This window comes from Corythoichthys intestinalis, chromosome 2, assembly GCF_030265065.1.
Source record: "Corythoichthys intestinalis isolate RoL2023-P3 chromosome 2, ASM3026506v1, whole genome shotgun sequence".
NCBI classification, from domain to species: Eukaryota; Metazoa; Chordata; class Actinopteri; order Syngnathiformes; family Syngnathidae; genus Corythoichthys; species Corythoichthys intestinalis.
In genome coordinates this window covers 55303780-55331437 of record NC_080396.1, presented here as the reverse complement: position 1 = coordinate 55331437, position 27658 = coordinate 55303780, and the positions used below count along the sequence as shown (strand labels likewise).

The 27658-nt window shown below is 38.9% G+C and overlaps 1 protein-coding gene across 3 annotated transcripts in view; it reads right to left on the bottom strand.

Moving 5' to 3' along the window:
* Nucleotides 1-27658, bottom strand: part of LOC130932140 (neuron navigator 1-like) — a 118632-nt gene that overhangs the window by 51514 nt on the left and 39460 nt on the right. For all 3 annotated transcript variants that reach the window (XM_057861567.1, XM_057861575.1, XM_057861584.1), the window contains exon 8: nt 21221-21547. In XM_057861567.1, coding sequence (XP_057717550.1) covers nt 21221-21547 — 327 coding nt within the window. The remainder of the gene's footprint in view (nt 1-21220; nt 21548-27658) is intronic.

Sequence of the window (27658 nt, the reverse complement as noted above, 5' to 3'; positions counted from 1 at the left end):
CCCCCGTGCTTGGCTCCCAACACGACATCATTTGGCGTTTAAACACTTTAAGCACTGAGTGGACCCCAGTGAATAGATGGGTTTGTTCGATGCAAGAGAGGGCCTGGGGGAGGTGATGGAGATCACTGACACTGTCTATTGAGTTACAAAACAATATAGTAAGAAAGACAAGAGAAAGAAATGAAGAGATTAGGCTAGAGAGGGAGGATCATTAACAGTCTTTTCAAATGCTGGGGGAACAAAGACTTTGCCTGGCTCTCCCGTGCCATGCGGCACCAGGTAGACAGAGGTGGGTAGTAATGTGACTTTGGAACAAAAATTGCACTTGTCACAGCAGTAGTTGTCAGAAGCTGTGCAACTGACAAAAGCAGCAAACTCCAGAGAGAAAAGATTTTGATAAAAATCACTCGAGCAAATTTAAATTTAAGTGGCTGCCATTTGAATTGGGCGGTTGGCACTGATCATTCACTGCCAGACCTGCCAGTTGAAATCGTTCCCAGTTAAAACTGATTGTCTATTGATTAAGTTAACTCAGCCGATGACAAAAGTGGTGCACAAAAAGCATAGCTAAAACTAGAGCTGTCAAAATTATCATGTTAACGTTAAATGTTTTAAATTAATCACGTTAAAATATTTGACGCAATTAACGCACATGCCCCGCTCAAACAGATTAAAATGACAGCAGTGTAATGTCTGCTTGTTGCTTGTTTTTTTGGCGCCCTCTGCTGGCGCTTGGGCCAAAATGATTTTATGGGCTTCAGCACAATGAGTAAGCTTGGTGTAATTATTGACATCAACAATGGCGAGCTACTAGTTTATTTTTTGATTGAAATTTTTACAAATTTTAATAAACGAAAACATTAAGAGGGGTTTTAATATAAAATTTCTATAACTTGCACTAACATTTATCTTTTAAGAACTACAAGTCTTTCTATCCATGGATTGTGTTAAGAGAATGTTAATAATGTTAATGCCATCTTGTTGATTTATTGTTATAATAAACAAATACAGTACTTATGTACTGTATGTTGAATGTATATATCCGTTTTGTGTCTTATCTTTCCATTCCAACAATAATTTACAGAAAAATATGGCATATTTTATAGATGGTTTGAATTGCGATTAATTACGATTAATTAATTTTTAAACTGTAATTAACTCGATTAAAACTTTTAATCGTTTGACAGCCCTAGCTCAAACACATCATGATGAATTAGTTCAATGTCATATTTTATACAAATGTACCGGTATGTGTGCAATTAATTTGTTATCTCGAAGTGATATTGGTGGTGTGTATTAATTTAATTTATTAGCATTGTGACTCCCAGGTGTTGTGGTACAGTCACAGCATTTTTGTTGCTTGGCATTACGAATCAAAAGAAGTGCTTCTGTGACCACACATACAGTATGGTTGACTAATTCCATTTCACAATCCCTCCCCAGGAAGGGGAGCATGGAGAGCACTGGGTGTGGGGCCCAGGGGTTTACTTGACTTATGTGGAGCTTCATCCGAGTTTCTGGAAGGGGCAGTTGGACGGCGTTCTGAGCCTGTCTGGCCAACTTTTCACTTTGACCGCTGACTCACGTCCAGACATGTCTGCATGACTGTTTATTTGCCTCCCTCTTTCCCCACTAACCACCTTTTCATTCAGTAAGACCACACAGTAAACTGGGGGTGTAACTATTGTATAAGGGAGTATAATTAGGCGCTGATGCGACGGTGTAATGATAGTACACATGCAAGGTCACTTATCTGACCCTGGGAACCTGTCACTCCTCAACTGATGAAAGAGGGAAGAGAACTGGGAAAGCTCTTCGCTCCTTATCAGACAAGGAACACACACTTCACATATAAACACACACTCATCACACAAGTGTATTTACGAAGATGGTAATAGCAGCCATCACGCGCTTCACCACAGCAGAACACTTCTAGATTCAACGTGACCAAAATCAAATGGAGAAATTTTTCCTCTTCCTCAAAGTGGAGAGGGGAAGAACCCAAAACAGTGCATCACAGGATACATCTGGTAGTGACTGGAACAGACACGCGGCCTGGCTAAATAAATGAGTGCACTGTAAACAGTGAAAATATAAATACAGCTGGAGGACAACAGCTGGGTGTCAGCGCCACCATGTCAGCGACTGAACATCCAGATTAGAGTTGGTCAATCAATGCCCACTGATGGACAGATGATGATCACATGAATTTAACAATACTTCATTATAGTGTAATAAAGTTGATATTACGGGCAGATAATCTGTATTTTTTCTTCATTTTCGTTTTTTGTCCTGATATTTGAAAACAGATATTTGTATTTTCTATTCCTTAATATGTTGAAACAGGCTCTAGTCCATTGTAATACGCTCTTGATTACAATTTGCACCCCTAGAATCACATTTTCACAGCTGATATTTACTAGTACCTATGTATACTACGCGCCCCGGATTTGCTCGCATCCATGTTAAAAAACAAACAAACAAAAAAAAAAACCATCCAAGTATAACTCAATACAGGGCCACAAGATGCCAAATATTGAGAGGCTTTTCCATTGCTTTTAATTAAAAGAAAAAAAAAAACACAAACAAACAACAACAAAAACACAACTTCAATTTTTTTAATTTAATGTTTAGTCAATTGGGAAACTCCATTCATATACAGGGATACCTCTACATACGAAATTAATTCGTTTCAGGACCAGGTTTGTAAGTCGAAATGGTCGTATGTCGAGCAGGATTTTCTCAAAAGAATACATTAAAATTTATCAATTTGTTCCATAGCCCGAAAACCTACACTAAATCCCTAATAAATACTGCTGGTATTATTACATATGGCAATAACACATAAAACAAATAAATTATTTTAAAAAATGGAATTATGTAATAAAAATAATTCCTGTAATAATGTAATTAATCGGTTTAATGTGGCGGAAGTTTTTTGCGTGGTGTAGATGAACGCACCGTGTGGCTGACGTAACAGTGAGATAGAGAGAAAGGTAGAGATTTTACTTTCTCTTTTAATGTTTTGCTGCTGGGGTCAGCTGTGGCGGACAGTAGGCGTGTTGTGTTGCACAAGTTGAAGGAATAAAAGATTAGAAACCTGGCGAAGCTGGCGATTCATTTGGCGATGTTGCCACGATAATTAATAATTGTCACCTTAACTTATAAAGAGGGAACGGAGTTCGGAGGAGGCCCGTTGAGTTCGTAGACATTCTCTGGCTGTATTGTTATACCAGTTCGCGGATGCACACACCACGCTCATATTATTTTATCATTTCCATCTTTATTCCAGTGGTGTCACCTTTTTCCTTTTTTCACCACCTGCACTAACCTTAAAACCCATCTTGATTTCTCTCACATGAAAATACGCCGGTCATCCGTCCGTCTTGCGGGAAAACAATAAAACTGCGGCGCTGTCATAAATCGTCGTATTTTGAGCATGTTATTGGATGTAGGAAACTAATGGCGAGTCAAATTTAATGTCGGAAGTCTAAAATATCGTGTATTGAAGCGATTGTATGTCGAGGTGCCACTGTATTCATAAACTACAAATTAATTGGGAAGCATTTCTGCTGTCTAGCTAATTGATGTTAAATTTGATGGCATCACATTGATAAAAGAGAGGAACTAGTTTACTTTTTTTCCCCTTTGTGCTAAATTATGAACATCGGTATTGATGGTCAAAATTTGTTAATTACCATTTATTCGGCACATTTGAGAATATGTAAGTTTTTGACTTTTTCCTAAATACATCATGTTATGTCAGCTCCACTCATTTTACCAGTGTCTGCACTTTACACTAGCTGTGTGATAAAACAAAATTTTAACAGCATTAATTATAAAAATTGGGGCTGTCAAACGATTAAAATTTTTAATCGAGTTAATCACAGCTTAAATATTAATTAATCGTAATTAATTGCAATTCAAACCATCTCTAAAATATGCCATATTTTTCTGTAAATTATTGTTGGAATGGAAAGATAAGACACAAGACGGACCAAGATTGTGACAGCTGATGCGGACCAAAAATGACATAATGTCCGGGTTATAAAAACGCAGGCAAGTCTGACAGCGTCCAACCCGCGTCATTCCCGGGATATCTCTACATGCATGAAAGCAATGGCGCGAGTAAATCCCGCATACCCTTACACGGTAATTTACCGTGATATGTTTGTGAAAGGGGCTTTTGATTGTTAGGTTTTTTTGCAGTTAAGTGGAGGATCCGAAACAGTAGGACCACCAAAACTTTGAAAATCAGTTTTCAGAGGTTTTTTTTTTTTTTTTTTTTTTTTTTTTTTTTTAGATCTTCCGGATAACAGTATTGTCAGCTAAACGTGCTTTGTATTTTGATGCAGGAAATAAGAAAAAAAGACATAAACAAATGGGTGATATCAAATATTTTTCAGGTTTCTCATCTGGAAACATCTGCACACACTGTTGGGTCCAGTGGTGCTCTTGGCGTGGGTAAGTGTGAGATTAAGATTAAGTAATGGCGTAATGAGGAGAACAGGAAGGCAGAATGGCAGGAGGGCAGAAAGAAATGTGTAGATAATGTCAGAACAACTCTGGAGAATGACACAGTGGGAGTGAAGTAGAAGGGAAGCAAGGTGTATTGTTATGCGCATTACAAACCCCCGTCACACCCTTTTGTTTAAAGTTGCAAGGCTCATTAGTGTGTATATCAAATATATGTGCATGTGTTAGTGTAGATTTGAGGAAGCTTTTATCCAAAGCTCCAAAAGCCCATCTTCAACCGTGCAGTTTCATTTACCCCCTGTGGTGAAGCTAAGCAAGTACTTAGCTTGTACAAAAGTAGAAGCAGGGCATGAATGATTGTGTGTAGGTATTGGTGTGTGTATGGGGTCGAGTGGAGGTGGGGCTTTTTTTTCCCTGTTTTTTTACTGCGAGAACCAGTTTTGGGGGGAATTAACCAGCTCATTTCCTCAAACCTGTTCTTAACAATGACAGGGCTTATTCTACCCAGGAAACAAGCCTTGATGAATGAATTAATTAATAATATGTTGGTGGTTCCTTCACCAAATATCAAGCACATACTGGCAAGCCTCTGAATTTTTTTCAATTCAGAAGGATTTTTTAATTGCTCTGTCCACAGTTACAAATAAAGCAAAAAATACAATTCCTAATGTACTGTATTTAAACGTGATACTTACTGTATGTTTGTATTGACATCACAGGAGGATTTGTGGAAAGAGCTAAAAAGAATCTTGCAAGATTTAAGCAGGCAAAGCTTCTGCATTATGGTTGACGCTAGGAGTTTTAATTGTAAGTAAAAAGTCCCCTTTCAGCAATTTCCCAAGCCATCTATTTGCATTATACATAGAAATGCATGCTTCACTTTTTATTTTTATTTTTTTAAATCGAAGAGTAAGAAATAAAGGAATATTACAATGCATTCATTGGATGGTGATGTTTGAGAGAACTGTTTGTTTATATATGTGGGTTATGCTTATACAGAGGAGGAATACAGCGGTTTACCAATAAAATGATAAGGGATGAACTCACGTGGAAGAGCAATATGAAGATAACCAAGAAGAAGAACAAACCAAATCAGACCGTGAAGAAGAGTTACAGTACTAGATTTCTTTGTATTTTTTTTTAATTGTTCCACATTATAGCATCGGCTCTTGCACAATCTTACCTAATATTTTGATTTGTTTAGCTCCTACTGGAAACAGTGATCATTTTGATAACTTTATCGTGGCATGATATTTTCATGTGTTGGTGTGCATCTTGCTTTTTTTTTCTACTGGCAAAATAATTTAATGATGATTTACGGCTTGTTTGCATAGCAGTGAATTACTAACTGGTTGTCTCTCACAGGGACTTTTGTTTTTAAGCCACTTTCATTATTCCCAATGCTTAAAATTGTACGATGAAGTCATAACAACATCTACCGGAAGAAAGGGATTGGTGTCTTTCCTTAAAGGAAATGTGGTGAAATTGGTGGTCGAGACCAAAGCCATGACCTTTGCACTGCTTGGTCACCTCAAAGCCACTATGTTTGTCTTTGCTCATTCATATTGTTGACATGGTAACGCATCCCTCTGAATTATGTGAGGGTCTACCCAACACACGCTATAGTGGAGATATATATATAGAGAGCAAGCCCTTCAGTTCTCTTATTCCTTTTCAAGCATGACATCATAGGAAGCCAGGAAGTATCAGGGATTATGCCATCCTGTTGCCATAGAGTTTTAGCAGGCCTTAGCAGGTGGCTTCAAGGCAAGCGCAGTTGTGACAAGGGCTTCAGGGGATTGGATGGGCCATGGGCTCAGAAGAAGGAAATCTATATGAGATGCAGGGAAACTGCATGGCTTAAGTGACAATGTATTACTCTTGAATGGGACATTTCTAATACGTATAAGGGAAGTAACACATAACTAAACGTGGATTTGATATTTAATACAGTGTATAAAAAAGTATCTGAACCTTTTGGAATTTCTCACATTTCTGCATAAAATCAGCATCAAATGTGATCTGATCTTTGTCAAGTCAAAATCACACAGGTGAAAAAACAGTCTGCTTTAACTAAAACCACCCAAACATTTAAAGGTTTTCATATTTTAATGAGGATAGTATGCAAACAATGGCATGGGGGAGGGGGTAAGTAAGTGAACCATCACATTTCATATTTTGTGGCCCACCCTTTAGCAGCAATAATTTCAACCAGACGCTTCCTGTAGCTGCAAATCAGTCCGGCACATCGATCAGGACTAATCTTGGCCCATTCCTCTCTACAAAACTGCTGTAGTTCAGTCAGATTCCTGGGATGTCTGCATGAATCACAGTCTTTAGGTCATGCCACAGCATCTCAATGGGGTTCAAGTCTGGACTTGAAGATGTATTTTGTTTTTCTGAAACCATTCTGAAGTTGATTTACTTCTGTGTTTTGGATCATTGTCTTGTTGCAGCATCCATCCATCCTCTTTTTAGCTTCAACTGTCTGACAGACGGCCTCAGGTTTTCCTTCAAACATCCTGATAAACTTTTGAATGAATTCTTCCATTAATGATTGCAAGTTGTCCAGGCCCTGAGCAGCAAATCAGCCTTAAATCATGATTCTCCACAGCGGTGATGAGATGTTGATGTTGGTGAGCTGTTCCTTTTTTCCTCAACACATGACGTTGTGTGTTACTCCCAAACAATTCAACTTTGGTTTCATCAGTCCACAAAATATTTTGCCAAAGCGTCTGTGGAGTGTCCAAGTGCCTTTTTGCGAACATTAAACGGCCAACAAGGTTTTCTTTTTAGACAGCAATGGCTTCCTTTGTGGAGTCCTCCCACTAACACCATTTTTGGCCATAGTTTTACAAATAGTTGATGTGTGCACGGAGATATCGGTCTGTATCAGCAATTTCTATAAGTCTTTAGCGGTCACTCTAGGGTTCTTTTTTACCTCTCTCAGCATTCTGCACTGAACTCTTGGCACTTTCTTTGGTGGATGGCCACTCCTTGAGAGAGAAGCAACAGTCTCCATTTGTAGACAACTTCTCTGACTGTCAACTGATAAACATCCAGACTTTTAGAGATGGTTTTGTATCCTTTCTCAGCTTTATACAAATCAACAATCCCTTGATCACAGGTCTCCAGACAGCTCTTTTGACAGAGCCATGATGCAATCAGACAATGCTTCTCATTGAGACAATTCTTACCAGGTCTGTGTTTTATAGTGGGCAGGACAGCTTTAAACCACTCATCAGTGATTGGGCACACACCTGACTTAAATTGTTTGGTAAAAATTGGTTTCAATTGCTCTTTACGTCTCCTTAGGCAGAGGGTTCACTTACTTATTTTCCCCCTTCTGTCATTGTTTGCATATTATCCTCATTAAAATATGAAAACTTACAAATGTTTGGGTGGTTTTAGGTAAAGCAGACACTGTTTTTACATCTGTGTGATTTTGACAAAGATCAGATAGCATTTGATTGGGATTTTATGCAAAAATGTGACAAATTCCCAAAGGTTCAGATACTTTTCTATACCACTGTACAATCAAAGGAACTAAAAGATTATTAAGTTCATTGGGTACACTGTGTAGCTGGTCAATGCCAGCTTGACACTCAACACTTGCTGTAAATCAAAACAATACTGAAAGTATTTCCGGTTAAATATAGCCAAGTTATATGACGAGTATATCCATCACTATTTTTTTAAAAATTAAATTGCTGTCGGTGGCCAGTTGAGTCATGCTTATGTGACTACAATTTGAATCAAAAGTGGTAAATGTAAGCCCAATCCAATTTACTTTTACGTAAATAGTTATGGCGGAAAACACAGACAAGACTGAAAAAGCAGTTTCTGCTCTTGCACTCCCCTTCAAAAGAAACTGCTGTATTTTAAGCCAAAACAACTGCTGTGTTTGATAGAACAACATGTCTATATGCTGCCAAAGCAGATTCATGGCATATTAAGCTGCCGAACAATTTTTAATTTGTCGATTTTACCCTGAAAACCCCCATTTACAGACGTCGCGCAACTGCTTTTGATTCAACCCAGCCATGAAACTAATTAATTATATTTATTATTCAAAATGTCTGTCGTTTTTAGATTAGAATCATTAATTGATGTCTCATATTTCGTTTTTTAAAAATGAAATCGACTTAAAAAAAAATTTCACTCACATATTTTAAACTTTTAAACAAATTATGTCACAATGAAAAAAATGGCATCTGTAAAGCAACGGATATCTACCTCATAACTATTGCTTAACTGTATTTTTTTTTGTTACTGTCGCATTTTCTCCTATATGTTAGATGATAAATAATCGATCCAAACAAAAAAATTTTGAAAAAAAAATTTTTTAAAGGGTAAATATATGAAAAAGAAAATCTCGACCACTCCTTGATGTCTGTGATTTCTGCATCGCGACCCTTGTTATATTACCATGTTTCACCCATAAAATCCCCCCAAAATCCGGCTGTGGCCATTCACAGCTGTGTCTTGACACATGGCGATGTATGCTACATGGGGTTTTTGGATCGAAACAAGTTAACTACGCAATAATATCTCGTTAAAGTCATGGCGTCTGTAATTCTGCTCTCGCGTGCTCTCACCTCCAGATGGGGTTTTGCTGTTAAAAAATATTTTATTTTTAAAATGCCCTCCTGTTCAAAAATTTTCTTCCCCCAGAAAATAGAGATTTTAAGCTTTCCAATGATGTATCACACATGCATATCGGACAATTTGAAAGTTGGCTAAATTGATTTTTAAAGCTTAAACTTGCTTCCGAAATGGCTTTACCTCTTGAAGCTCGTCAGAAACAAAGAGCTGTAATCAAATTCCTTGTTGCAGAGGGAGAAACCCCTCTGAGGATTCACAACCGGCTGGAAAATGTCTACAAGGATGATATCATAGACTATAGTACTGTAAAAAGATGGGTACAGCGATTTAAAAACAGTACTGAAGACTAGGGATGGGAATCGAAATCCGATTCCAATTCTGAACCGGTTCCGAGTGTTTCGAGGCCTCGACATCACAATGAAAAAGCCTTAACGATCCCTTTAACAATCCCTAAAGACGCATATTGCGTCGTGACGTGTCTTGTTGTCCAGACGCATCAAACTAGCATGGCGCCAAGAACCACTCGCTCTAAAGTTTGGCTACACTTCACCAGGAAAAAGGGTGAAAATGAAAGGTTACGATAGTTTAGCACGAGCTTTGCCGCCGTAAACATAATAATGACAGCACGTAGGTTCAAACGCTCGAAAGTGTGTCTTCACTTCACGAGGAAAAATTACAACAAAGCGACTTGCAGTCATTGCAAGGTGGAGATAACTGCATCGGGAGGGAATACGACTGCGCTGTCCTCACAGAGAGGCTAAGTCTCAGTCCTGGCTATACAGCTAGCTAAACTCCCAAATGACGATGCAGAAGACGTTGGTATAATTTGCTGACTTTATTCAACAATCACTTGAAACTAAAAATAGAAATGAAACAAATCAATTTCGTCCCCAATAACCAACAGGTTTGCATCAACGTAAATCAGCGATGATTAGCTGCTAACACAGTAATAACAACAATTAGCAACAGTTAGCATGCGTTCGCTAGCATTAGCACATCGTTTAAACCACTACACAACTGGATTTAAGTGTCCGATCGCGAGTGGTAACACACAACAACAACACAGAAGATGATACATACAGGCGTTGCCTCTGTAGATATTTTACAAACATTAAAAAAGAACGTAGGCTCGTGGCAGTGTTTCCCTTTCTCACTAACTCGCTCACTCGCTTGGATGCGGCATTTCTTCTTCTTCGCGTGTAAGCGCGCTCTTCTTCACGTGAGCGCGTTCTTCTTTGCGTGAAGCGTAAGGGCGCCACCACTTGAGCGTGAAAGCACCATAAAAACTAAAAGGCATGCATTTCAATATACAGGTAAATAAAAACAGGGGTCCCCAAATTACGGCCCGCGGCTCCATATTTGGTCCGGCTCCCTGAACAATTCCAGAGAGCATTTTGAATTTTTTTTGTTTTTTGCTCCCTCAGTAGTGTTATTTATTTCCTGGCCTTTTTCAGTGAATAACTCAGAGAGGTTATTATCTATTTAATTAATAGTGCTATTCTTATTTATTATTATCATATTATATCATTATTTTTATTTTATTTACTTTTGTTCCGTGAAGACTCCACAGAGGGTTATTTGATTGTGGCTTTCTGAAAAACAATAATTTTTTTACATTTACGCACTCCTGCAATTGTCACACTTTTTCTGTCACAAACTGACCCCGGCCTCTCATCAGAGAAGGGAAAAGTTATGTGGCCCTCACAGGAAAAAATTTGGGGACCCCTGCTTTAACACATATTGCCAAAGGCAGAACAACGACCTACATGCCAATATATACCAATATTTTTTATTTCTATTAGAAAAATGTTTCAGTAAAATGTTACACATTCTTGTGCATTTGCCACTTATTGCCACAGTTAACATTGAGGCTTTGGGCCTCTTTTGACCTCGTTTTGAGTTTGTAAGGTTGTGACTTCTGCTTAAACAAACTTGATGCCAATCAAAATGTTTGTTCTTCTTTTTCCCAAAATTAGAATCGATAAGAGAATCGAAAAAGAATCGAATCGTTAAGCAATATCGATAATGGAATTGGAATCGTAAAAATCGTATCAATTTCCATCTCTACTGAATACCATGAAGAGGTGGGTAAAGCTAGCATAACCGATAAGCCCCGTAGTGGTCGCCCATCCACCTTTGTCGAGCTTCAAGAGGGGCAGTCATTTTGGGAAGCTAGTTTAAGCTTTAAAAATCTGAAAATAAGAACAAACACATATAACAATCGCAAAAAGGTGTGTCCTATCATGTTTGTGCCAAATACAAACAAGATTTGTAAAATCCTGTACAATCAATGCACTTGAGTACATTACTTTTTGAATGCCCCTCGTATATTATTAATATACTGTGTATGCTTCAGCACACCCGCAAGCCGAGTGAGGATAACCGTTACAAGGAAAAGTTGGATGTCCACTTCTGTTTTGTTAATGCATGCTGTTGATGCTTATTGGGTTATTCATGTGATTTAGGAAAAAATGGATACAGACATTAAAATGTATTTACCATTGGGACCTTTGGTGCAAAACCAGTCAAAGCCACCCAAACTGTAAAACAGAACATGTGCTTTTTGTTCATGACAGAATGTTTCAGAGTACGAATATAGCCTTTCTTCAAACTAAACAAATCAGCCGACAGGCGTCTTATCCAAGCATTCCTGCAACAACTGACTGCAGTCAACTTGAACACTAATGTCAAGTGTGCAAACATGAATTCATGCATGCTTGTCTGTGTTGACACAGACGAGAAAGAGATAAAGAATACAGATATATGCTTTATTTAGCAGAGTAAGTAGCCCTAAGGCTGTTTGTCTTGAAGACATGCTGTGTCCTAAAAAGACTTGAGCAATAAATTGTTCTTGCAACAGTGTGTGAAAACAAAAAGAAAAAGAGGGTCCAAAAGGGAGGTGTCAGGAAAGGGATGGGGGTGGGTGTAAGGCTGCAAATCCCCCCGCTGTCCCATATGGTACTCTCTGTTGATTCTGTTCACGTGTTTGCGTATTACTGTGCGTGTACGTGTACGTGTGAGGGCACCTCCATTGTGCCATTTATACAGACACACAGATTAATGTCACTATTATTTGCCAGCAGCACCCTGTTGCTACAGATGGTGCCAGTTACATCAGCAATGACAAAACCCGAAAAGTTGTGAAACATTTTTTAAGGTTATTTAAGGTTATTTAAAGTCGCACTCGTGTGTTTTTTTTGTTGTTGTTGTGTTTTTTTTTTTACATTTCTTTTTGAGACATTTTACCGTGTTTGCACGACAATTTGCATTAAAAGTGCTCATAATGTGATCTTCCAAGCCATTTTAATTGATCCATATCTTTGATGTTCTACAACAGGGGTCCCCAAACTTTTTCCTGTGAGGGCCACAAAACTTTTCCCTTCTCTGATGAGGGGCCGGGGTCAGTTTGTAACAGAAAAAGTGTGACGATTGCAGGAGTACCTAAATGTAAAAAAATATTGTTTTTCAGAAAGCCACAATCAAATAACCCTTTCTGGATTCTTCACAGAACAAAAGTAAATATCCTATCATATCATATCATATCATATCATATATCATATCATATAAATAATATTGATTGATTTTATTGATTGAATTTTATTTCAGGTGTTAAGACAAAATAATACACACAAAAATTATTATTTGAAATAACAAAAACATCTGAAAAGGAGTGAGAAGAAGCATAGCTTATAAGGTCCCCAGCCCTACACATTCAAAATACAATGAATTTTATACATAAGACGTACCTCAATATAATTCAAAACTGTACATGCATATTATAACAAAATAATCAATAAGTAAATAAACACAAAAAGATAAATACAAACTTCAAAACCCCCATTGCACAGGTTCACACATGTAACACTGAAATATTGACTGTTTAAACATTCTCTTGAATTGATAAATATTTTTGACATTCTTTTAACGCTACATTCAGAGCATTCCATAGCCTTACGCCACAAACTAATATGCTGAAACCTCTCATTGTTGTTCTGTTCTTAATCCTTTTAAAATTAAATGTCCTTCTTAGATTATAATGCGCGTCTTCTAAATTAAACAATTGTTGAATATTACCAGGCAATTTATTATTTTTTGCCTTGAACATAATTTGTACTGTTCGGTAATCAACCAAATCAGTGAATTTTAAAATCTTTGAATAAAAAAAAAAAAGTGAATGAGTATGGTCCACATATCCTTTCTTATGAATAACACGTATTGCTCTTTTTTGAAGAATAGTTAGAGATTTCAGTTAGGTTTTGTAAGTATTTCCCCAGATTTACACACAGTAAGTTAAATAAGGATAATATAATATAATATAATATAATATAATATAATATAATATAATATAATATAATATAATATAATATAATATAATAACAACACTATTAATTAAATAGATAATAACCAAATAACCCTCTCTGGGTTCTTCACAGAAAAAGCCAGGAAATAAATAACACAAGTAAAAAAAATAATACATAAAAAAATAAATAAAAAAATAAAATGTTCAGGGGGCCAGACCAAATGTGGAGGCGGGCCGTATCCGGCCCGCGGGCCATAGTTTGGGAATCCCTGTTCTACAACATCACAATTCTCATAAATATGCAGGGGACTGGATCCACTTTAAACATTCAATATTTAAATTTTAACTCTTTGCTGTTATTGACCGTCGGTGGAGTGAATGTGTTGGTGGGAAGCTCATGGGTGTTGGCAATGCATGTGGTGACTGACAAATAGCAGTCACGTGGAATACAATCTTTCTTCAATGACATCATGCTTCACTATTTCACCTTACTTGCTTGATGTCTACTCAACACACTCATATCAAGGCTGGAAGTCATATGCCATATGTCCAGAGGCTACACACAGGAGACATTAAAAAAAAAAAAAAAAAGTCAATTGATACCCAGGCAAGAAAGTTGATTTTTGGGGCCGGATAATTTCAGCTATTTTACAATAAAAACAATAATACAGAGTAAAATTTATTATTTTGAGAATCATTTATTGTTCCCACAGGTGTGGTGCTATTACAATAGAAAGAGAGCGATGGTAAGGGGTGCTGTTTCTATATTGACGGGGCAAGTCATTGATTACACGCTACACTGAGCAGAAAGACTGCAAGGAGAAGTGCATGAAGTCATCAAGGCCTGCTGGGGCTGGGCAAAGTTGGGACTGACAAGCGCGACACGTGTGCTGTCAACATCAGGAAATGCCACAAACAACAACATACCCCCTGACAAACTTTCTGGACAATGGCACATATGAGCATTAAATTGCAAGTTATGTATACGTATATATACTAGTATATATATGTATAATTTTATGTATGCGGAACAAGTCACAACACAAGCGTTAACATGACTCTATATAATGGGACTTTGAGCCTTTTGCATTTCAACCCAAAGAGTTGTGTGTTTCATTCAAATATCCTAGTGATAGTGATAGACATCCAATTCATTTTACCTGACCTCATTTCAGTTAAGACTGCTGTAGTGTAATGTCAACATTTCTTGTATTTGTAATACCTGTAGGCGTAATATTGGTGTACCCAATTCAGCTGTATAATATTTGTTCATCTCTATTCACACTATTAATGACTTTGTCAATGTTGACTCCTTTTTGCTTGGAGTACCTCATAGAGATATGATCATCACTCACACTGTGTGTGAGCAGGGTGGGGCAGAGAGCTGCGTTGCTTTTTGGGAGGAGTGCAAAGTTAGTAGATATCAGTCTGACTCATAGTATAATAGATCTGCCTCTCAACATGAGGGAATCCCTCTGTGTGCACATTCTTCTATCGGAGAGCCAACAAAATAATTAGATTGCAATTCACACTTCAATTCGGTTTGTGTGCTTCCGTGCCTAGGTTTCAGTTGGCCAGCAGATGGGGTTAGAGTACATACTCTTTAGACAAAGACACGTGCACACCGACGCACAATCACAGGCTCACTGCCACACGCACAGAATTTGGGAGGTAAATGACAAGGTCTATTGAATTACACCCAATTAATGGCACTGGAGCGTCGTCATGGTTAGAAAACCAAAGACCGATAATACCCCTTAGTTTCAGGCTAAGTAAGCAGAAAGTGCATCGCTCGAAAGTAATATCTTATTCAGTTCCCTATGTTGTTAAGCATAGTGGAAGCAGAAGAGCTAACTTCTACTTTTACAAAGGGCAAGAAGACCAACACAACATACTCTGACCATGGTACACATAGTTTTAACACATTCTAGGAAGCTTCAGTGACATCTATGCATGTATATGTTCTGTGCCATTTACATGCATTCATAATTCACAACGCTGATGCAGCCAAGCAGCTTGTTTCACAGGGTAACCATGGAAACACTGAGTTTACTAAGGGAGGGTGAAAACTCAACCAAGCTGAAACCAAATCGTGTGCATCCAGCAGTGCAGAAAATAAGCGCCACACTCATACAGTTGTGGACACGTGGATGTATGAATGCATGCATAATTCTTATACAGTATCCTCATCTTTATTGAGCACTGGAGTCAGAAGACAAACTTATCTCTGATGAACTCTTCATGTTAACATTGGGTTTGAATGGTCTCCAAGGTAGCAGACATGACCAATAATGTTTCAGAAAAGACCAGGAACTACTTTGGCAATCAATGATTTATGACGAATTTGCACATGTCACAATTTCTCAGCAGTGAACAGATTTCCAGACGAGAACTGACAACTTGACAATGGAACACACCTCATTCGTGTTGTATATTAACTTAACACACATACAGCAATGACCTCCCTGTGATCCCTCATCCTGCGTGTGAGAATGATGTGGGTGTGTGTCAGTGAACGCATGCGTCGATGGGGGCATAAGGGAGGGTTCCAGTTCCAGATGTGTGGAACTCAGCAGACAGGCAGAGGCCCTACACAGGAAATGGATAAGCAACTTGAGGGGTCCTTGACTAAGAGAGTACAGACAGGTCGCGGTACAGTCACCATAAACAAACCAAGTGTACAGGGTGATACAGTCTAAAATCAAATTATTCACTATGAGACACACATTACTCATATTTATTTGAATGTTTTTAAACAAACAAACAAACAAAAAAATAAGGCCAAACGATAGCCTTGTTTTCCTTTTAATCTTATAACAAAGAGATCGATAGCAAAACAACGAATGTGTGTCATTGTGATGCTTAATACTGTAAATCAATGGTTTGTCAACTCTGTGTGACCAGAGAGGGCCTTTATGTATAATGGATGAGCTATCAAATACAAAATGAAGGCGAATAATCCAGGATGAAGCTGTTTTAAGATGACAGGTTGGCCAGAGAGTGAGGACAACAAGAACGATAGTACTGCCCTCTAGTGGCAATAGCATATACCACCTACAGTGGTACCTCTACATACGAAGTTAATTCGTTCCAGGACCTTGTTTGCAAGTCGAAATGGTCGTATGTCGAGCAGGATTTTCCCATAAGAATACATGAAAATTTATTAATTTGTTCAACAGCCCAAAAACCTACACTAAATCCCTAATAAATACTGCTGGTACTATTACAAATGGCAATAACACATAACAAAACGAATGAATTATAAATAAAAATCGGAATCATATAATAATAATAATAATTCCTGTAATAATATAATGAATCGGGTTTAATGTGGCGGAAGGTTTTTGTGTGCTGTAGCTGAACGCATCGTGTGGCTGACGTAACAGTGAGATAGAGAGTGAGGTAGAAATTTTACTTTCTCTTTTAATGTTTTGATTCTGGCGTCAACTGCGGCGGACAGTAGGCGTGTTGTGTTGCACAAGTTGACTGAATAAATGATTAGAAACCTGACGAAGCCGGCAATCCATTTGGCGATGTTACCACAATAATAATTGTCACCTTAACTTACAAAAACTGGTGAAGGAGGTCGGAGGAGATCATAGACATTCTATGGCCATATAGTCGAGCCAGTTCAGGGATGTGCACACCACGCTCATATTTTTTCTATCATTTCCGTCTTCATTTCAATGGTAAGCGTCTCCTTTTCCCTTTTTCACCAACTGCACTAACCTTGAAACTAGTGCTGCAACGATTAATCAATTAACTCGAATATTCAATTAGAAAAAAATATTCGAATTAAATTTTGTTGCTTCGAGTATTCGTTTAATTAAAGTGGCGTTGTCATGGTTTATTTTGAAAGTGTTTGCGTTGAGTTTTATTGATTAGGGTGGATACGCTGCCCTCTGGTCTGCCTCTTTTCACATGGCTGAATCCAACTGCTCCCTGTTATGACCAACGTAAGCTAAGTTTTTGTTTGAGCTAATGTTTTTTAATGCATTTATAATTTAGTTTATAGGTATATTTAGCCGTTTTTTGTGGGAATATGTGTCTGAACCATTTGTTAAAAGCATTGAAAAAAAAAACTTTAGCATTTTATAGCATTTAAGCTAGCGGACTTTTTCTATGTAAGTTAGCCAATTGTTCTTTTGTTTTACATAGATCTTCAATTTTAAATTAATTTTATTCCGTTTGAGGCTCAGCTCAGATATTTTCATTTTTCATGTTCCTTATCCGATTACTCGATTATTCGAACTAACTAGTCCATCGATTAATCGACTACTATAATATTCGATAGCTTCAGCCCTACTTGGAACCCGTGTTTTCTTTCACAAGAAAATCCGCTGTGCGTCCGTCTTCCGGCAAAACAAAGAAACTGCAGTGCTGTCATAAATCGTCATATTTTGAACATGTCGTCGGATGTGCAGACAAATGGCGAATCAAATTTTACGTCAGATGTCGGAAAGATCGTGTGTCGCAGCGGTCATATGTCGAGGTACCACTGTATTTGCTGATAAAGACTTCGCCGGATGTTTTTCCAATATTTCTGACTTATTTTTTTAGATAAGTTACAGCTGTGGCTTGCAGGGTTATTGTTTGCTCAAGATCATTCTATAATTGAATGAAGGCCATACAGCAGGGACCTGGACTGTGTTGCAACTGAGTGACTTAGGGATGCATTTTTGTGGTTGCCATGGAAATGTTACTACATGGCCAGCTGTGGGATTTTAGTTGCAGGGTGTCACAATGCTTCACAAATACACACAGCCACAATCACAGTTGACAGTGAGCTAATGTGTTTTTCTTTGCAGTTGGGCAATGTGCTAAAAGTCATTCAAGCATTTCGCAATGAAACGTTGGAACATTACAACTCATATGCAGACAACACACTATAGACTTAAAAACACTAATAAGAGATTGACCGCTAACTTGCACTAAGAACAACAACAAAAATGTGTTATATTTGGGGATGAAAGGATAACTTTTTTTAGTTCTACATGGGGCGTAGTGTGCTGCCAAACTATAGTTTATTTGTTTTTTGTTTCTAATCCATGAGAATGTTTGGGTTAGGGGGGCACATTGAGTGGAAGTTGGAAATAGTTGTACAGAAAGAAGATAGCACAATTGCCTAAAGGTGGAGTAGCCACCTCTAAAGGGACCAAAGGAAGCGGAAGATGATACACAAGAAAGCTCCAAACGGTTTGCTGAAGACATGTCAACAAAGCACATGGATTACTGGAACCATGTTCTATGGTCTGATGAGACGGGCAGGCTTTCTTGTATACCGTCTTCAGAAGAGGCTTCCTCCTGGGGTGACAGCCATGCACACCAATTTGATGTAGAGTGCGGCGTATGGTCTGAGCACTAACAGGCTGACCCCCCACCTCTTCAATCTCTGCACCAATGCTGACAGCACTCCTGTACCGAGTCACATGACATTTTGGAGGGAAAATGACCAGCAGTACTCAATTTGGTCATTTAGGGATGTACGTAGCTTCTATTTCTATACTCACTTTTGTTGCCAGGGGTTTGGATATTAATGGCTATATTTTTAGTTATGTTGAGGGGAAAATAAATTAACTCAATTTTATAAGCTGCACACAGACTACTTTTCATTGTGTCAAAGTGTAATTTTGTCAGTGTTGTCCCATGAAAATTTATACTTAAATATCTGCAGAAATTTGAGGGGAGTACTCACTTTTGTGATAAACTGTATTGTTAGCTTAATAGCCTTAGTCGTAACATATTAAAAAATCAATGTGTTTGCGAAAGAATGTGTGTGTGTGTTTTTTTTTTTAATATTAAAATAGGACAGACAATTACGCTTTTATGCTTACGGTATGTATGTTTGTTTAGAAGTAGTACAATCAAAGGGCATCAAGAAGCATATGTGACGACACGTTGGGGTGAAAAGGTGTATGGCTTTCCATTGTCAAAATAAAGTTGTCACCACAAAGGGATATTTGAGTGTGTCAGGATAGTCAGTTAAGTCAGTGTTTTTCAACCGGTGTGCCGCGGCACAAGTGAGAGATCGTCAGGTGTGTCACGAGAAATTATCCAATATTGCCTTTTTTTTTTTTTTTTTTTTTTTTACGTCGGAGTTGCAGTAGGAAGGAAGGAGGAGGTAGAAGGTTTTGGTCGTGTGCAGATGAGCGAGGTATTGCTCGGGTCACGTTCAAGAACTGCTGCGATTTCTAGCTATCAGCCGCCTTGCTGTCCGGGACAATGTGGACCAAAGCACGTCTACTGTACATCAGACTCGTCAAGTGTAGATATACAAAAAGTGCCTTTCCATTTTATCCATATGTGACGACTGTAAATCCTCTCCCCTGTGTTTTATTCCAACACATTGTTGAACAAGGTGGCTGATGGCTAGAAATTCTAGCAGTTCTTGAACACGATACGAGCAGCTCCCCAACAGCACCATGGTGCCAAGCAAGATCAAACGTCATCTCAGAACGAAACATCTGTAGCTTCAAAACAAGTCGATGGACTATTTGGTTCGCCTTTGTAAAAACATAGAGAAACAGGCAACTTTTTTGAGAAGAACTGCAAAGGTAAATGAGAAAGCCCTCAAAGAGTTACTTTTTTTTCCCAAGCCTAACTGTTATTAAAACTAAAAACAGAGACAGAATGAGAGCTGTTGAAGATTCCTGCCAGGATATCGGCTTTGTGTTCATCTAAACAGGCTCAAGTTTCACACTGAGTAAGTATGAATATTGAGAAATTATTTTATTATTACATATACTGGACAGAAAGTAATTTTGGAACATTTTTGGTTTGTGGTGTGCCGCGAGATTTTTTCCAATGTAAAAACGTGCCGTGAATGAGAAAAGGTTGAAAAGCATTGAGTTAAGTAATGCGGGAAAGTTGCTTCAGATGGAATTAATTCCCACTTTTCCACAGACCCTAATTTTCGGACTATAAGCCGCTACTTTTTTCCGTCATTATGAATCCTGCGGCTTATAGTCCAGTGCGGCTTATTTGTTGATTTATTTGGGTTAATAGGTAACACTTTATTTGACAGCGGCATCATGAGACTGTCATAAGAACATCATAATTATGACATGACACTATCATGGGCATTACTGAATGCTTATGACAGATGTCAATATGTGTCATGTGATATATTATTTCACTAACTCCATTTATGTCCAGCTCAGATCTTTTACGACCATTCAAAAGTGAGATAATTTGCTGGATGACACTAACCGACCTCTATTATAAGCATTCATTAATGCTTATGACATTTTCATGTAATAATTATGACTGTTATATGACAGTATTATGGCACACCTATCCAAGAAAATGTTACCAAATACCATAACTAGCAATTCATGAAACAACTGGAACAGTAACTGATGAAATAATTAGCACAGAACATGATTGTTATTTACATCTGTAGCGCTGGAGTGCATGCCAGGAGGAATGTTGGATGACAACAGTGTTGAAAGCAGGTGGCAGCAGAGGTTGACTGTCTCCCCCAAGGGAGCAGTGATGGCCAAATGAAGCTTGTAGAAACAATAAGGCTTTGCACCCAATTGGTTCGAAGCTTAATGGTGGTTCATTTGGTCTAATGACAGTCTTATGATGCCATTGTCAAATGAAGTGTTACCAGTTAATATCTTTTGGTGTAAATATCCCATAATACAATGAGGACAACTGCGGCTTATAGTCCAGTGCGGCTTATCTATGAACAAATGTCGTTTTCATGTCAAATTTGGTGGGTGGCGGCTTATAGTCAGGTGCGCCTTATAGTCCAGAAATTACGGTAGTCATTTAATGCTGTATGATAGTTTAAAACACTGTCTAATCTTACAATGAGAATCAAATTCTACTTACCCATTCCCCAGTTCATCAATATCCACATCATCTTCATCGTCCTCATTGGGGCTTTTCCCACCGAGGTCACTGTCGCTCAAGTAATCTCCTTTCAGCAGGGACGGATCTGTGTCATCCAAATCTTCGATGAGATGGATGCGAGAGGTACGACTGATCCGAAGAGCGATGTCTGATTGGGTGCCGACAGTAGATGGGGCGTCGCCAGCCTGGAGACGTGGGCTCGCTTGACTGTGGCGCCACGACAATGGAGAGGAGCGATTGGATAGACTGGAAATGGAAAACGCAGTAGCTTCATCACTGTCGTAGCACACGGTCCCCGGCAAACAGCTAAAGAATGAGAAAGATGATGTTTGAACTACTTCAGGGCATCTTAGGAAGTTGATGATGAAAGAAAAAGATAAGTCATATTTTTGACTAAACACACTGTGTGAAGAGGTTTAAGAAACCACCGTATTGGCCCGAATATAAGACGGCCCTGATTATAAGACAGCCCCCTATTTTTCAAGAATTAAGTTTGAAAAAAGACTTTTTGAACACTAAATTAGTTTTTTTATACAGAAAATAATTACAGTACATCCAAAACAAATGATTATAACAATATATTTGAGAGAAAAAGCATGTTATTTTGCCTCATTCAAATCTTAATAGCTGAACATTTAAATATGTAAACTAAAGTGCAATCACATTCATAAATGAATGGCTTCTGGTTTTTGAAATGTAAATAAACCCAATCTATTGTGATAAAACAACAAAAGTGCAATAACTGCATTAACCATCAAAGTGAAGTCTAACTGTACCTGTAGTCTTAAAACAAATCTGAATAAGGAAAAACATTGCAATGAAATAATGCAAACTGGTTAAACTAAAAAGAGTAGCTGAGATCTGTCATGACAGAACATTGCTTCAATGATATCTGGCGCCATCTATCGTCGTGAATGGGTATAATATCTAGACCGCGAATATAAGACGACCCCCTCTTTTTCAGTGTTATTTCAATGCAAAAAACACCGTCTTATATTCGGGCCAATATGGTAATATATAATCTTTAATCTGTAATGAAAGTAAAAATGGAATTTGAACGGCTCCAGATTATGCATGTGGATGAATTGTGCATGTTTGTATAGTATCGTTATAATGTAGATTGTGGCAAAGGATGCTAGTTATGCTTACTATGCCAGTGGAGTGTAGCCAACACAATGCTTTTTTTTTCCTCAACAGAAGAAATTGCACAGGTTGTAGAATGTCTTTAGTGGGGGTAAAAAACACTAGAAGGTTATGTTTTGCAGTAGAGCTGTAAGCATCTGCTGATTTGCTCTTCTTTGTTGTCTTTGTTGTCCCACTGACAGCGAGACAGAGGACGAATGACAGGGTAAGCACACACACAAGGATTTAACACACACATATGCTGAGTCTTTTTGAGTCTTTTGTGCGGACGTCCGAAAGACCAGTTTCACGCCAGCAAGGTGAAGTCATTCACCAACAAATGACAATCCGACCCACTGCCCATCACAGCCTCCCCTGAAGAGGTAAGCCATTTTGATATTTTTACTTATTTTTTTAGCTTGGCGTTTTGCCGTGCTGCTTCTGTCTGACAATGAGTGACCTGAGAAAAATTAAAGTGGTATCTGACTGCCACCACTGTTACCTTTTCTGTTGTAAAGAAACAAATTTAGTAAGGGGGAAGTGTAAATAAATTAATAGAATTTGTTATTGATGAAAAAATTAAAAATGTTCGTTGGCTGTCACTGAGTAGAATTTGCGATCGCTACACAAAACTAACAATATAAATTACCCCCAAGAACGGTCAGAGACGGAAGACAACCAGAGGATATAATATATAAGAAAGACAGGGCATATGGGGGTAAAGGATAGCTTGTTGAAACAGGGGAACGTCATTTTCAGTGGTCTAAGGAATCAGCCCTCGACACTCAAGCCATCTCTTTAACTGAAAATCTGTATGTTCTTCCACATCTTTACCAGTTAATTTGGCACCAGGGACATCGTTTTCGGACAGAATTGGTAGGTTTAGCTCTGTAAACATCTCCTTTGTACACTATTTCCATTCATTTACTATTGGGGACAAATGGTAGTGTGCCTCCCCCCCCGCCCCCTTAGCAAAAGTTGCTAATAGTGTTGCACCGATACATTTTTTTGGCCCCGATACCTGGCTCTGCAGTATCGGCCGATACCGATACCATACCGATACCACCCCGTTTATATATATATATATATATACATATATACTCTGCCTTGCAAAAGTATTCGGCCCCCTTGAATCTTGCAACCTTTCGCCACATTTCAGGCTTCAAACATAAAGATATGAAATTTAATTTTTTTGTCAAGAATCAACAACAAGTGGGACACAATCGTGAAGTGGAACAACATTTATTGGATAATTTAAACTTTTTTAACAAGTAAAAAACTGAAAAGTGGGGCGTGCAATATTATTCGGCTCCCTTGCGTTAATACTTTGTAGCGCCACCTTTTGCTCCAATTACAGCTGCAAGTCGCTTGGGGTATGTTTCTATCAGTTTTGCACATCGAGAGACTGACGTTCTTGCCCATTCTTCCTTGCAAAACAGCTCGAGCTGAGTGAGGTTGGATGGAGCGTGTTTGTGAACAGCAGTCTTCAGCTCTTTCCACAGATTCTCGATTGGATTCAGGTATGGACTTTGACTTGGCCATTCTAACACCTGGATAAGTTTATTTTTGAACCATTCCATTGTAGATTTGGCTTTATGTTTTGGATCATTGTCCTGTTGGAAGATAAATCTCCGTCCCAGTCTCAGGTCTTGTGCAGATACCAACAGGTTTTTTTCCAGAATGTTCCTGTATTTGGCTGCATCCATCTTCCCGTCAATTTTAACCATCTTCCCTGTCCCTGCTGAAGAAAAGCAGGCCCAAACCATGATGCTGCCACCACCATGTTTGACAGTGGGGATGGTGTGTTCAGGGTGATGAGCTGTGTTGCTTTTACGCCAAACATATCGTTTTGCGTTGTGGCCAAAAAGTTCAATTTTGGTCTCATCTGACCAGAGCACCTTCTTCCACATGTTTGGTGTGTCTCCCAGGTGGCTTGTGGCAAACTTTAAACGAGACTTTTTATGGATATCTTTGAGAAATGGCTTTCTTCTTGCCACTCTTCCATAAAGGCCAGATTTGTGCAGTGTACGACTGATTGTTGTCCTATGGACAGACTCTCCCACCTCAGCTGTAGATCTCTGCAGTTCATCCAGAGTGATCATGGGCCTCTTGGCTGCAACTCTGATCAGTTTTCTCCTTGTTTGAGAAGAAAGTTTGGAAGGACGGCCGGGTCTTGATAGATTTGCAGTGATCTGATGCTCCTTCCATTTCAATATGATGGCTTGCACAGTGCTCCTTGAGATGTTTAAAGCTTGGGAAATCTTTTTGTATCCAAATCCGGCTTTAAACTTCTCCACAACAGTATCTCGCACCTGCCTGGTGTGTTCCTTGGTTTTCATAATGCTCTCTGCACTTTAAACAGAACCCTGAGACTATCACAGAGCAGGTGCATTTATACGGAGACTTGATTACACACAGGTGGATTCTATTTATCATCATCGGTCATTTAGGACAACATTGGATCATTCAGAGATCCTCACTGAACTTCTGGAGTGAGTTTGCTGCACTGAAAGTAAAGGGGCCGAATAATATTGCACGCCCCACTTTTCAGTTTTTTATATGTTAAAAAAGTTTAAATTATCCAATAAATGTTGTTCCACTTCACGATTGTGTCCCACTTGTTGTTGATTCTTGACAAAAAAATTAAATTTCATATCTTTATGTTTGAAGCCTGAAATGTGGCGAAAGGTTGCAAGATTCAAGGGGGCCGAATACTTTTGCAAGGCACTGTATATATATATATATATATATATATATATATATATATATATATATATATATATATATATATATATATATATATATATATATATATATATTTTTTTTTTTTTCCCAAAGAGCTACATAATTGGATGTGAAATCATTGCTATCAAGGCTTTGTCAGGCTGTTGCTTACCTTTGCAAAATAGGAAAAAGACTAGTACAAAGTATAATACTAGCCCAAAAGTAAGAAAGTAAAAATAAGTTCATAAGAATAAACTCTGAATGAACTGAGTAAACTTTTTTAAACCTCTCAAAGGCCAAATAGTGCAACTTTCATGAAATTATTGTCACATTCTGCTGCTGGTTAGATTGTGTTTTGTTGCTGGGCTGTCAGTGGGGGCGTTCCTGACGTCGCACCTGAATCCAATGCAGGCTCATCAACGCAGCATTTAAGCACGGGTGAGCTCAGAGAAGGCTGCCGAGATATTTGCTTTGCTGATCGCCATTTGACATCTCGCACTATAGTCTCGCTATATTTGCTTGTTACGCCCCTGCATTGGGTTTTTTTCTGTTAGTGTGCTGCACTCGTTTGTAACCTCTACCCTGTGCAGGTATTTGAGTGTTTTTATTCTGGCTTTTTGGCTCGCTGCCTAACGTCTTAGTTAACCTGCGAGTTTGTAGTATTGAGCTCCGTCGACCTGCTGTCACGGACTCCTTTTGTTATTTCTACTATCCCGCGATCGCGTGTTATTTTCTGTTTGCAATCATTAAACCCTTGTACGTATTCCCCGCTTGTTGTCCGCTTCAAGGTCCAACCTTGTTTCCGCATTTGCGGACGCTAACAATTATAAGTATTATTAATTGACCACAGCATCCCGTCTCTCTATTAGCCTCCTTTTTTCGGGAGGGGGGGTGGAGTCCCTTATTTCTATTTCTGAAAGGTGGCAACCCTACTTTGGAAACAGTTCCCAAATTACTGCAGCATTTCTTTAAGTAAAAGACAAAGTAAAGTTGACGTAGTGAACTGACCAGAGACTGTTGCACCGGTCCAGCGCCCTTCCTCTGGATAGCAGTCCTGCTCTTGCAGGCTCAAACTCGTTGTGTTCGTTCACGTTTCGTCTTCAAATGTTTTATCAGGTTCAAGGTATTGAAACTGGCCGATTAAACTCCACATCTCGAAACTTTCAGGCCGCAAATCTTGCATGCAGCCATTGATTTTAATTGACGGGATTTCTATTTTGAAATATTTCCCGACCGCTGCCATGTCGGCGCCGCCAAGCGGCCTTGTCATTGGTCAGGAGTGGCTATTGGCCCGTTCTCATTGGTCTGGAGCAGGCCAATAGCGATAGTTGCTTGGTGTTCACGTGTCATCACACAACAGAGACAGAGTGTAGTGAGCGCCAGGAGAAAAAAAAGGCTGCGGTCAAATGTTATAATAATGGACCGGTAAATAGTATCGGCGCCGTCTTTGTTGGTACTCGCCGATACCGATACCACCATTTCGGGCCGAATCGGCGCCCCCTGCCGATACTAGTATGGTATCGGTGCATCTTTAGATGCTAATGTCATGAATATTAATGAGGAATGCGGAGGTGACGTGCAGCATGCGGTACGCCATTGACACAGCGGGCTGTTGTAATATTCGTCATTTTATTGGAGAGGATAAAGGATGTACACTATAACAGCGTTTTTCAACCGGTGTTCCGTGAGAGATCGTCAGGTGTGCCGCGAGAAATAATTCAGTGTGAGAGATCATCAAGTGTGCAGCGAGAAATCGTTCAGTTTGTATGCTTTTTTTTGTTTTGTTTTTACGTCGTCGGGCGGAGTTGCTGTGGGAAGGAAACAGCACGCAGAATGTTTTCGGTCGTGTGCAGAAGAGCGAGGTAATGCTCATGTTGCGTTCAAGAACTGCTCGGATTTCTAGCCATCAGCCACCTTGCTGTCCGCGACGATGTGTACCCCATCACGTCTACTGGACGTCATTTGATTAGACTTGTCAAGTGTCAATATACACAAAAGTGTCCTTTCCATTTTATCCATTTGACGACTATCAATCCTCCCCGTGTTTTATTCCAACACATTATCGAGGACAGAAAGGTGGCTGATGGCTAGAAAATCCGAGCAATTCTTGAACGTGACACGAGCAGCTCTCTCGCGCCATGGTGCCAAGCAAGCTTAAACGTCACCTCCAAACGACACACCCGTCACTTCAAAACAAGTCGATGGAATATTTTGTTCACCTTTGGAAAACACAGAGAAACAGGCAACTTTTTTGAGAAAAACTGCAAAGGTAAATAAGAAAGCCTTGAAAACCAGTTACCTTGTTGTTGAACTTGTTGCCAAATCCAAAAAGTCACATACTGTGGCAGAGACATTAATACTACCTGTCTGCAAAGCCATTGTCAGCGAGATGACCAGCCCTGATGCGGTTAAAGACATTGCTAAAGTCCCCGTGTCTGATAATTCTGAGCTTTTCAAGCCTAACTGTTAAGAAAAAAGAGAGCTGCTGAAGAGGATTCCTGTTTTTCGGCATTGTGTTCATCTTAACAGGCTCAAGTTTCACACTAAGTATAAACACTGAGAAATGATTTT